At 40.5% G+C, this 12,928-nt stretch overlaps 2 protein-coding genes across 3 annotated transcripts; one reads left to right on the top strand and one right to left on the bottom strand.

Moving 5' to 3' along the window:
- Positions 1-1,060: 1,060 nt before the first annotated feature.
- LOC110961077 (THAP domain-containing protein 6-like) lies at positions 1,061-3,311 on the bottom strand. The gene is made up of 4 exons (XM_022208547.2): positions 3,152-3,311; positions 1,920-2,112; positions 1,438-1,542; positions 1,061-1,321 (listed from the first exon to the last, which is right to left on the bottom strand). The coding sequence occupies exons 1-4, from the start codon at positions 3,229-3,231 to the stop codon at positions 1,109-1,111; spliced, it is 591 nt and encodes a 196-aa protein (XP_022064239.1). The 5' UTR covers positions 3,232-3,311; the 3' UTR covers positions 1,061-1,108.
- On the top strand, positions 3,310-12,801 carry atg10 (ATG10 autophagy related 10 homolog (S. cerevisiae)). 2 transcript variants are annotated; one of them, XM_051953288.1, is made up of 7 exons: positions 3,310-3,391; positions 5,516-5,622; positions 5,718-5,755; positions 6,112-6,262; positions 8,672-8,769; positions 8,852-8,949; positions 10,855-12,801. In XM_051953288.1, exons 2-7 carry the CDS (start codon positions 5,601-5,603, stop codon positions 10,976-10,978), a joined length of 531 nt encoding a protein of 176 aa, XP_051809248.1. In that variant the 5' UTR covers positions 3,310-3,391; positions 5,516-5,600; the 3' UTR covers positions 10,979-12,801. The 2 variants fall into 2 exon arrangements, with proteins under 2 accessions (XP_051809248.1, XP_022064237.2); XM_022208545.2 differs by having other exon boundaries at positions 3,316-3,391; positions 5,718-5,870.
- Positions 12,802-12,928: the final 127 nt, after the last annotated feature.

Here is a 12,928-nt window from a genome sequence, read left to right as displayed (position 1 = left end):
GATTTTCTACAAAAAAATGTTTCTTTAAAGACCTCTCTGTTGAAAATCACACCTTTTTTTAGCTTGTTAACTATATACACTACCATTCAAAAGATTGAGGTCACCTAGACAATTTCATGTCTAAACATACACTACTATTCATGCTTTTATTCATGTGCTAACATAACTGCACAAGGGTTTTCTAATCATCAATGAGCCTTTCAACACCATTAGCTAACACAATGTAGCATTAGAACACAGCAGTGATGGTTGGTGGAAATGTTCCTCTGTACCCCTATGTAAATATTCCATTAAAATTCAGCCGTTTCCAGCTAGAAGAGTCATTTACCACATTAACAATGTCTACACTGTATTTCTGATTAATTTAATGTTATCTTCATTGAAAAAAGTGCTTTTCTTTCAAGAATAACGACATTTCTAAGTGACCTCAAACTTTTGAATGGTAGTGTATGTCAGGTCCATATGTGGATTTTGATATGACTTCAGCACAGTAAACAGTAACCATATGGCTGAGCATTTCCATCTTTAAGCTGCAGTCTCAAAAACAGATTCACACTTCCATATGTGACACACCTGTCAGTGGGTCTTTTCTCTCTACCCTGCACATCAGCTGTAGAAAGACGTTCCACCATGCTGAATGTGTCCTCAACAACTTCCTCCTTTGTTCACTGTTTTTGAGCCATGCTGTATTTATTTTTGTTGATACAATAGGGTTGTTTTTTTTAAAAAATATTTTCCTCTCGGTCTCTCTTGTCGTCTCCTCTCTGCTTCGTGTAAACACAGCCTGCCGTTCACCTCAAGACTCTGAATTTGGGCCACATGACATGCTGATTTTTGATAAAACATCAGAATTTTAAACTTGGATTTGGTTCATTTTTTCCTGACAAAACCACACAGCAAAAATCATTTGTTCAAAAACCGCCGTTTCTTTCTGAGTCTTTCAGTTTTTTCACTTTCTGGCCGATAAATAGTGCCATTTCTGCAATTCTTTTCTCAAGAAAACATGCTTTTCAAACCCTCTATCTGGTTATAGGCTTCAGAGAATTAAATCAGTACAAAGTTCTCAGACATATGCATTTATTCATTATAAAAAAAGAGGATTTCCAATTCAACCAACAAGAATAACATCAAGGTTCTGCTGAAGTTCCTCTGTAAGCATGCGTTTCTGTTTTAAATCCTTCAATAGAGTCTTCATTGTCTTCTTATGTCTTCTTTCCCGGTTCTTAGCATTTCTTAAATCCCTTTGCAATTCCTTCAGCTTTTTCTGAGCCTCAGTTAACCGTTCTTTTACTTTGACTGGGTCGAGGGCATACAGATGATCCTACAAAATATCAAGATTTAATGTAAAACTACTAAAAAACTGTTCTCCTCCTGTGTTCAATGCGTCATAATACCATAATGTCAGAATCCTGCAAAGTAGGTAAAAATAACACTCACTGGATTTTCACTCGCTGACTTGTCTAGATCCTTTGCTAGCTGAACGTTCAGGACATCCAAATGTTCTACTGTAGCCCTGTGTGAGGTGTGGTTTGAGCTGGGTGCCTAGAGATAAAGCACAAATCAATTTAGGTAAATGTTTTCAAATTGGAACAGTGTATTTTTGCTATTTAGTTTTAGTGAGATGAAGAGAAAATGTAAATTTCTGTTACTTTATACACCGTTCAGCCACCACATTATGACCACTGACAGGTGAAGTGAATAACGTCGATCATTTTGTTATAATACAACGTTCTGCTGGGAAACCTTGAGTCCTGACATTCATGTGGATGTTTGACATGGACCACCCACCTAAACATTGAACATCAACAACCTCCCTCCCTTCATGGTAGCAGCATAAAGGGGACCAACACAATAATAGACATGTGGTCATAATGTAATGCCTGATCAGTGTAGATACACAACTTGTCAGTGATACCAACCTTGTGAAGTTGCTTTGTAAACATAAAAACTGAAGGGATCACTCCTTCCCTTAAACGGGTCGTCTGTCCGGTCCTGTCAAAGTCTTCTGACTTGAAATGATGGCTGCAGATGACTGAGCGGTTATTTGGCTCAAAGTCCCTTCTCCTCAGTGCTACTGTCCATATTTGTCTTTTAAGTTTGTCTCTTGGAAACCTGTACACAAGAGAACTCCGTCAGAAATCATACACAGTGCATTCCTGCATGCTTTTTAGTTACAATTCAGGCACATAATGATGAATGAGGAACAATGCCAGATAAGTGACCTTTGTCTAAAAGGGGCTGGCTATAACCACCATCGTTCCATGTGATATGTTTTAGAGTCAGTTTATATTTATGATAAATTGTGAAGGTACCGGTACTGTTATTCCACAAATGCGCGCAACTCTTTCTGTTTGGAAACGCACATACGGATCCTGCTGCTGCCTGAGGCTGCAGTATAAAGTAAACTCAGATGGAACAGATCTGAACAACTGGAAAGAGCAGACATCAGCTAATGTTGTGAGGAAAAAAAACTTGGATTGCATTCATCATTGGTGAGTCCTGGTGTCAGTTATCATCACAGGAAAGTTTTATTATTATGGATATTTCATTGTGCTGCCTAACAGATTTGAAATTGTAGAGCAAAATAAGACGTGGAAAGGTGAGTTGTGATTTTGGCACACAAACACTGTGATGTTTTTGGATGAATATTGGTGCTGAAATGTGTAAAAATCCTTACGTTAATCACTTCATGCATCTCAAAGTACAGCTGCTTGTTCATGTTTATCTAATGTTTAATTGAGGAGAAAACAGTGAATCACATGATACATTGGAATTAAAACCATCAAACAGTTTTCCAAAGGAATGGGTAGAGCAAAGCCATGTCCTCTCTTCTCTTTTTCATATTTTCATAACACTGTCAGCCTTGACTGAATGTGTCACTCTACCTCATGCAACCCTGTTATGCATATTATCGAGAGAAGATTTTTTTTTTTTTTTACTCTGCTATTTACTTTTACCATCACGAAGTTTATCCTCTTGGTCGGCAGTAACAGCTAGCTAAATATCCAGTTTCTACTCCTGAGAAAAAAACTAACATTAGCATGGATTAGCAACCCTGTTACTGTGATTACAGTAGGGATAGCAAAGTTTTGACAGTCATTTCGTTGAATGCACGTTTGGAACCGTATTAAATTGCCAGACAAGTTCTCACCTGTGAAATGTGATGCCTTGTTGCTTGGTTCTGGCATTTCTTTCATTAGAGCATCCAAAAGCGGCACAAAAATCTGGCATATTTCACTTCCAGCTGCTACAACACAACAACAACACAGCGGTGTGGAGACGTCACAACCCGGAAGAGGCGGTGCTCACGTGATCTCTCGACCCGGAAGAGAAATATTGTGTTTGCATGAGTATGTGCGGTACAGTCACGTTGATCACCCGCCGTCCAGCAGTAAGTGACAAGAAAAAGCTGTGAAATACACATATAAATGGACAGCTGTAATCTCCTTAAATGCTGTATATCTGGGGAGGTCCGTTTAGTTCTGAACGTCTCGAAATTGTGTTTATCTGAGTAATCACAAGTAAAAGCGGTAAAGGTGTCTGTCCCTGTCAGTGTATCAAAATTTAATGTCTGTCTGTCTACTAAGGCTGAACCCTTGATGGAAATTGTGTTTTGGCTTGCGATATAGTTCTGTAAATCCAACTTCAGTGTAATTTTTACTGTCTGTGATTTAGAAGATGTGATGAAGCATTTCCATAAGATTTAGGAATGAATGAATTTGTAAAACAGATGAATGACAGTTAACCTTGTCTCAAACATTAAATCTGTACACAAATATCATGTGCCATGGTGCCATCAAATTGATCTTGTTTGCCATTTTCATGAAAAAAAAAATCCATATGAACTCATGTGATATTCATGGCCTTGTTGACCTTTCATAAATTGGAAGTAAGATGTTATAATTTTACTGGTATAGAGTTCTTCTTTTCTGCTATGTTTTGTTAACTTTAACTTTGGCTTTCTAAATAGTTAGCCTCGGTTGGCCAAATGCAGAGAGTAATGTCCATGTTGACTTATGGCCAATGCTACCCCCTGATCGCCAGGTATTTAGTGTACATCACCCTGGTGTAATTCCAATAATGTGGCAATTGTGGCTCAAACTGACATCTCAATGTTCACCCGCATCCTGTACTGTAGATGTTGGCTGAAATGGAGAGACACACAGAACAGCATGTGAATGGTGAATGCACCTTCTCAGAAAAACACAGTGCTACATGAATTCTTTTAAATGTTTGTTTCCCTGTTCTGTAAATACAGAAGTTAGCCACCTGGAATGACAGTTCCACCAGTAAATACAGGTGACCAGTTAACTGAATGACCTACTATTATCCATTATAATGGTCCATTGGGTGAACCACCCTCATATTTTACAGCTTTGAGACAGTATGGCAAGTAAATGATAACTTATCACATGCCTGTGTGGATGAATATGCCAGTGACTGGGTCAGATGGCAGGTATGAAGAGCTCCAGTTCAGTTGGAAAAATGGTCATTCCAGGCAGCAAATTTATGTGTATGCCTGTCTTTGTTTCCATATGTGAAAGCATCGTTAGTTATTGCTTTCCAGACGCTGTTTCAAGGTAATCTGTAGCTGCCTCTTGACTTACTGATTGCTATTAACTTAGCTTTAGCCAGTTTGCTTGTGCTTCTTGTTTACTTTTTTCAGGTTGTGCCTTTGCTAGTAGAATGTGTCTGTCAGTGAGAGCGGCTTTTGAAAGTTAATCTGACTTTAGGAAGATGTTACAATAGTCCAAATAGCATTCGCCACAGGCTAAGAGGGACAAAAGTTCCAGTTGCGCTGACACCAGCAAGTGATTACTTCCATCATTTCCAGAATAACGGGCAAACTGGGCATGACTGTAGGAGATCGTTGCATTTATTAGAAATTAAACAACATCTGCTACCTTACTTTTGAAACAAAGCTCCTCTGTTAAATGCACTCGTCTGTCCCTGTCTTTAATTAGGTGCTTTTAGTGCTGATTGGTTCAATGCTCTTGACACCCAACCAATCCGACAGTGCAGTGGGCAGGACATTGTTTGAGATCGCAGAGAGACAAGTGGATTGAAGCCAAAGCTGCTGTTTAATGCATTTGCTGATTAGCTTAATACAAATTATGTCACCAGTAATCAGACAAATGCCACACACAGTGACTACACAGAGAGGCAGCTGCATCAGTGGCCAAGTAGAGTATTTAATTTATTTAATTGGTAATGGGCTAATAAAAATAACGATGCAGATCATCGGGAAAATCCCAAATATCAGCGCCGATAATTGGCCGGGCTCAGGTTGATCCCTTTAAAATGTCATCGATTTTTGAAAGCTGCATAGAATGCCAGCTGTTTTGTGAAATGAGTCCTGAATTTCTCTGAATCCTTATGACGGAGGTGAACAGCGTAATGTGTGTTTGACCCACTGAGTCACAATCTCAGCAATAAAGGAAAATCCAACAGGTTCAGATAAACTGGAATTCTCCTGTAGTTTTCTTCCTTTGCTCTTCACCATTTTGCCTTGCAGAGATGAGCTGGTATGTGCTGGATGAGGAGAAGTTCCATCACTGCTGTCAGCTCCTCCTTCAGCAGTCAGAGCAGCTGAGAGATGGATGGATCTGGGAGGTGGTTCAGGTGAGGAGGTCCATGCTGTCACTCTTAACACTCTGAACACTGAAAGCCTGCTGTTGTCCACAGAGTGCTGACTGGTTGTTTCCCATCTGGTTCAGGGTTCAAAGGAAGGCTACCTGAAGAAGACAGCTCTCAGGTTAGTCACCCTTGACTCAAAAGCAGCACAGAAACAGGAACGATCGGGTTCAGACTCAGAGCCACACACTTCCTGTCACTCCAGTGTTAAACCACATGGACAGGAAGGCGAACAGGTGGGACATTCAGCTTGTAGCAACGGCTTTATTTTTGTGTCTTCACTAAGTATCACCGAAGCAGTTAATTAGTATTTCCCATTTTTACAGTTCAATTAATTTAGCCTGAAACTAACAATTTGCACTCACTTTTCTACTTTCAATAATTTCCGTAATGACAGAACATTCCAGACTTAGTTTGAAGCAGCCGCATACACAGTTTCTGTACATACTGAACTCCACTGACCCTCCTTTACCACAGCCCGACTGCATCAGAGATGAAGTAGATGATGAGGATGCTGGGATCTGCACGGTGACTGAAAGCAGCAGCCAGGTGCTTCAGTTCGAGTATCACATCCTGTACTCCTGCAGCTACGGTTCTCCTGTGCTGTATTTCAGAGCCTTCACTCTGGGTTAGTTCCACGTGAAACAGTCACTGCACATGCACACTGTCTATCAAAGACACATCTCGTGGATGCACTGGGACGCATCCTCAGTGATGTATCCTGGGGTCAATGGGTGTTTCGGGTCTCGCGACATCATACACCCTCGCCCAGGCGACCCAGCCGGGGTTGATCAAGTCCCGACTTGCGTCCCAGTAGCAAACCACGGATCAGCCCTCTTCAACCAAAGCCACCTTGTGGCCTTCTCTGCTGCTTCGCTTGCGGATCGGATTGCTGTCTTCTTGGCCGCCCCTGTAATGCCCAACCAACTGAGGACTTTGCAAAGGGAATGCCCTGCAAAAGCCCTACAGCCGACTTCTATGGGTTCAAAGAAGGCTCTCCAGCCTCTCTCCCTGCACTCCTCAACCAGTTCCTGCTACTTACAGCATTTCCTCTCATTGGCTTCCTCACTGTTATTATAAATGTATAATTTTGCAGCTAAGGTAAATTTACAGGTGTCATTGTTTGATGTATAAAGTTTGAGTCATCATTTGAAATGAATGAGCAAGTCATTTTTACATGTATATTAGAAAGTTTGACAAGTTATTCGTCCTCTTGATTGGGGCACACATTGAAGCTTATGGTTTTACTTCCACTCATTATTTATTACCCACATATCATTTTAGTTTGACCTGCGCTGTGTTGCCTGAATGGTGTGTGACACAAAGCGCTTAAATACTCTTTACTTTTAGAGGTTTGGACACCATAATACGCAGAGGGAAAATAGACTCATCTGGGCTGAAGCAGCTCTGATTTTTAATGGAATATCTCCACAGGGGTACGGATGAACATTTCCAGCAACCATCACTCCTGTGTTCTAATTAGGGATAGACCGATATGGATTTTTTAGGGCTGATGCCAATACAGATTTTTTTCCATCACCCTTAGCCGATGGCCGATTTTCTCGAGTCAATATTTGGGGCAGATACTGCTTTTGCTACTTCAATTTAAATTAAAAAAAAAATGACACAATGATAACAAATATTACAGGTCTCAAGTTTAAAATAAGAAACATTTATTGAACAGTAAAAAAATATTCAACAGCTTTGTTCAACTTTACCACACGTACTTTCAAATGAACAAAAAGTGTTTGGTGCTTCTAATTATTCAAGTAATGTCTATGAAATAAAATAAAAAATATTTTAACTTAAGCATAAATAAAACAACTACTGTACACAGTAGGATTCAGCTTTGTTCAACTTTACCACACATACTTTCAAATGAACAAAAGTGTTTGGTGCTTTTAGTTATTCAAGTAATGTCTATAAAATAAAATGAAACAAATATTTAGGCATCATTAAAACAATTCATGTCAGGGAAAAATAAATCGGCCGATGCCGATACAAGTAAAAAACTCAAATATCGGCCCGATATATCGGCCGGCCGATGTATCGGTCTGTCCTTAGTTCTAATGCTACATTGTGTTAGCTAATAATGTTGAAAGGTTAATTGATTATTAGAAAACCCTTGTGCAGTTATGTTAGCACATGAATAAAAGTGTGAGCTTTCATGGAAAGCATGAAATGCTGTGGGTGACCCCAAACTTTTGAACATTACTGCATTACCCTTGGGGTCAAAGTTTTACATGCAAGTCTGTATTAGTACTAAATAAAGTAAACCCATCACACGTGCAGACATGTTCATGAATTTCTAAATGCACTCAGATGTTAGCAATAGCAAATAGCATTGTGTCATAATACTGGGCATAATTAATCATACAAAGGCAGAGAATATGTCAGTGTGAAATGGACTGGCCTCCAAATGGCCCTTCACCAAATACCAAAGCAGCTTCTGTATGTCATGGCCACTTACCAAAAAAAAACAAAAAACCTTTAACTTCTCTGACTTCAATTTTATACAAAGTGTATCTGTCAGTGACTTAATAAATACACCGCATGATTTGGTAAGATGAAATCTACCCATCACACCTCACATATAGCTTTGAAAGTATCTTTAATCAGATTTAAATGTCCGACAGTCAAACCTTCCTGCTTTTCAACCACTTTCCCAGGAGAAATAAGTCCATCAACGCATTGATTTATTTCCATAGAAAGGTTGAGTTTATAATAATGGTTTAAACAATTTTAACTTTTTTGACCATTGATGTTCAGTGCTGCAAGCTTTTTCATAAAGGTTCCAGGAAATAGTACTTTTAAAAAGTACTAACCTGACCAGGGGCTTTTTTAGGGGGGTAAAATTTCCTTGAATTTAATTGTGGACATGCAGGCAGAGGAACTGAGTCTGCCAAAGTTTTCCCTTTTACCTGAGTAGATACACATGTATTTCCACCATAGTAGTCGTGTGCTTACATGTATTTCAGTCATGCCTTCAGAATCACCTCAGAGATGTTTTTTCTGCCTCTTCTACCTCGTATATCAGAAGGAAGAAGCCTTTCTCTAGAGGAGGTGTGGAGCTCAGTCCATCCAAATTTCAGGCTTCGTCTTCAGAACAGTCCTCTGAATACAATCACTCAACAGGTAAAAGCAGCCCTCAGCTTTACCATCATCGTCCTTCTTCTTGAAGATTTACTCCGATCTTTTCTCTGTGTCTGTATATCAGGAGCATCCCCTGCTTGGTCAGCCTTTCTTTGTGCTCCACCCCTGCAAGACGGAGGAGTTTATGAGACCTGTGCTGCAGGCGGCTCAGGACCAGCACAGGTACGATCACAGCTGGATTCATGGACCCAAAAAAGACAGTGAACACATCATGGTGTTTGCAGCTTAGTTGTGTCTGTAGTGTCACTCTGTGTGAGGGCCTTTCCATTTGTTCACAGTTATTGTGTGGAAATACCATTGCAGGGGGTACAGAGGCCCATTTACAGCAGCCATTATAGTTATACACCCCCTGTCAAAAGTTTTGAGACGGGTTCTAAATTATTTGAATGAGAAAGTGTCTCAAAACTTTTGAGAGGGGGTGTAAGTGTATTACTTAAAAGTAGTAAGTGTTCTAATGCTACATGGTGTTAGCTAACGGTATTGAAAGGCTAATTAATGATTAGAAAACCCTTGTGCGATTTTGTTAGCACATGTATAAAAGTGCAAGTTTTCATGGAAAACATGAAATTGCCTGGGTGAGCCCAAACTTTTGAACTGTAGTGGATATTTTAGGCATTCCATCATGTAGATCTGCTGAAAACTACTTTGAGTTCTTATTAAATTTCATGTCTGTGGGAGTTAGATTTCTAAAGACATTGAACCCTCAAAATGGTTTCTCTGGCAGTTTTTTTTTTTTTTTTTTTTTTTGAGGGTGAAAGTACAAAAATTCCCAGGTCTAAAAAAGGTGATGATAGCTCAAAATTCTGCCAAACTGTTTTACAGATCTGAACAAAATCTGAGAGTACCGTTATCTGAAACAACATTGACTGACCCAGGCAGTGAGCTAATTACCGTATTTTCACGACTATAAGGCGCACATAAAAGTCTTAGATTTTCTTCAAATTGTGCGGCGCGCCCTATGGTGCAGTGCGTCCTGTGTGTGTTGTTGTAAGGCGGACGTAGACCAGGTGGTTTTTTCCACGCATCACCATCGCTGTTGATCTGTGACTCTATGCGTGCCCATCTCACAGCCGATGTGAAAAAACAAGTGAAGCAAATGAAGTCTGAGCTTGCTGTCATTCCGGGAGGCCTGACAAAGGAACTCCAACTGCTGGCCATCGGTGTGAAAGTAAGGCTCCGAGCGGCGTGGGAGCGATGGATGACCGATGGAGACCACAGTTTCACTAAGAGTGGAAGGCAGCGCCGGGCGAGTTACGCCACAATTTGCCAATGGATTGTAGATGCTTGGGCTAACGTGTCTGCTGGCACTGTTGTTCGAGCTTTCGCAAAAGCCGGCATCATTTCCGAGGCGCCGCACGGCACGGAAAGTGACTCTGACAGTGAAGAAAGTGAGCCTGGCATGTTTGATGGAGGTTTAGCGCAGCTGTTCGGTTTGATTGATGACGATTACCGGTAAAAAAAAAAAAAATGTGAATACCAAACTCAGCTTTGCTCCCGCTCTATTTTTAAATACGCACACTTGTGTGCTTGTTTAATCCGTGTGTTTTACCATGCCCGCGACTATTGATGATTAAAAAATGTTAGTACTTTGTAATCAATACTTAAATAAAGCACAACCAAACTCAGTTTTGCTCCCGCTCTATTTTTAAATACGCACACTTGTATGCTTGTGTGTGTGTTGTTGTTGTAAGGCCGACGTAGTAGAGGACACCATGAGAACGTTAAAGGGGGAAGTGTGGGCGTGGATTGTATATAAAACCCTCGCCATATAATCAGGTGCGCCTTATGTGTGTGTTAAATACAGTAATGGCACACATAACTGAGACTGCGCCTTTTGGTCGTGAAAATACGGTAATCAGTATCAGAGTGCTGCTTGTTGACATATACAGTACTGTGAGGGCCAGTGGGGTTCCAACTGCAAAATTTTGCCAAGTGGTCCTCTAAAAGGTTGATCTAACCATGGCGTCACCATGACAACAACACAGCATGTCCTCTTGGAAACATGTCTGTTGTAGTCTCTGCTACTCAGAGCGTTTCTGTATTTATTTGTGTTTTCTGTGTGTTTAGGCCAGTGAACTACGTGTTGTCGTGGCTCAGTGTGGTCGGTCCTGTGGTGGGACTGGACGTGCCTCTAAAATACTCCACTGTGGTCCATCCTGCTGCCTCACTCAGCAGCACTGAGCCGGACTGAGGATGAAGCTGCTCTGGGTAACTTAGCATCAACAGCTCTGTGGTGTCTGTCTGCATGCAGATGAGACAATCAAGCATAGTGAACAACTGGTTTAACAACCCGGACTTTCAAGGCCTTGGAAATTTGTCTGTGGGGTAAATAGTGCTATTTTTATTGCACGTTTTTGTTGGTGTGCTATAACACAGTAAAAAGTGAAACAGTACGGACAGCATTGGATCATTTCACCATTTTTATTTGATTTTGTCAACATGTTTCCTACAAAGAAAAAAATACATTTAATGCTGTTATTAGCTGGATGCCTTCTGTTGTTGCGGTGGGTCTTTTCTGCAGTTTGCATGGACCTGATTACAGTTGGCTGAAGAGCAGCTCCAGACCTCACCTGTCCTGACCTGGAGCTCCTGACCTGCTCTCCAGCTCTCGTCCTTCTCCCCACCCATCCATCAGGCTAACTGGTCCCCCACCCTGTTTTTTCCTCTAACCAGACTGTAGCAATCACCTCAGCAGGTTGAAATCTGCAGCCGACCTCACAGTCAGAGCTGCTGGGATAATAATGTGAGCAGTTCGCCTTGGTGCCTCTCATGTACCTTCTGTTGGCAGCTGATCAACTTAGTTTGAAGTTACTCATTGTCTGGTGTTTTCTCTGATAAGTGTTGTTTTGTTTTTTTACTTGCACGTATTTTTGTGTTACTTTTGTAAGTCACGTGGGTGTTGCTATTGGATATTTAATTTTAGCTAGGGAGTCTGGTTGGTTTCTTTTGTTATTTTGTCTGAGCAAGTTTTGTTACTTTGTTAGCCTTCGTTTGGTTTTAATTGATTGTTTGATTTGGAAACACCCACCTGCCCTGTTTTATTTATATCACCACTTGTTTTTGTTAATTTGTCATGAAGCTATAAATCTCTTTACTATACCAAGAACATCTGGTTTTGTTATCTACCTAGCTGATCCTGGACAGCTGCGTTGTAACAAATACTTTAAATGTTTCTGCTGATAATGTGTACACAGTGCTTCTTCTTAGTGGAACCTCTTATGCTAGGGTCCTGTTGGTTGAGGGGTGGGGATCAGATTAGCATAAGTAAACCCAACTTGGAAAAAAGTCTACTCCCAGCACAGTGCCCACTAAGTAAAACCGCCGGTCTTGTTGGTAAATTTATCGATATATTCTCACACAACTGTCTGCTTCAGAATTGTTCTAAGGATTTAATCTATTCCAGTATACAAATATCCACCATTGTGTCCCACAAAAAGTAGGTAATGAGTGTAAGATTGACCTAACCGCCTCTTGCTGTAATCTTTGTTGTGGATGTTTGTGCTGTCCAGTCTCATTCTGCATCACATTCAGCCTCAGACAGGCACAGAAGGATCTATCTAACCTAGTAGGTTTGCATTTGGAACCTCCACAGTGGTTAGAGATTGTGGCAGTGCTCACAGGCACATTCAGCTTTACTTATACATAGCGGCAATTCACAAGGGCAGCAACAGGTAGTATGAGATAAATGAGTACATTTTTAGCTGTGAATCATGCAAAGCTACTCCAGCAGATTATCAGAGCAAAACTACAGAATTGCACACGACTATACCATGTCTCCTAAAAATTAAGTAACATGAAGTGTACCCATGGCTGTGTGGTGTTCCAGGTGGGCAGATTGTAACTCTTTTATATATGTTGTCTGTTAAGACTTTTTCACCAGGCTGACATAAAAGACAGTAAGAAATGTTATGATTGCAAATGTGTACGTCCTGAATTGCTTGTATTTACACATGTAATCTAAAAACATCTGTCAAGAAATTATTTTTTACAACCATTGAAACTACACGACCTGAAGTGCTGCCATCAGTAACAGTGGTTATTGGTGTTTGTGTTGTTACCTAAAGCTAGATATTTTGCTAGAGCCCTTTAAATATGCAAATAAATCAGTACATCAACTTGAGTAAGCATTACAAGTTGCTTC

This window comes from Acanthochromis polyacanthus, chromosome 9 (assembly GCF_021347895.1).
Source record: "Acanthochromis polyacanthus isolate Apoly-LR-REF ecotype Palm Island chromosome 9, KAUST_Apoly_ChrSc, whole genome shotgun sequence".
Lineage (NCBI taxonomy): Eukaryota > Metazoa > Chordata > Actinopteri > Pomacentridae > Acanthochromis > Acanthochromis polyacanthus.
The sequence above is the reverse complement of the archived record's forward strand: the minus strand, read 5'-3'. Positions and strand labels throughout refer to the sequence as shown.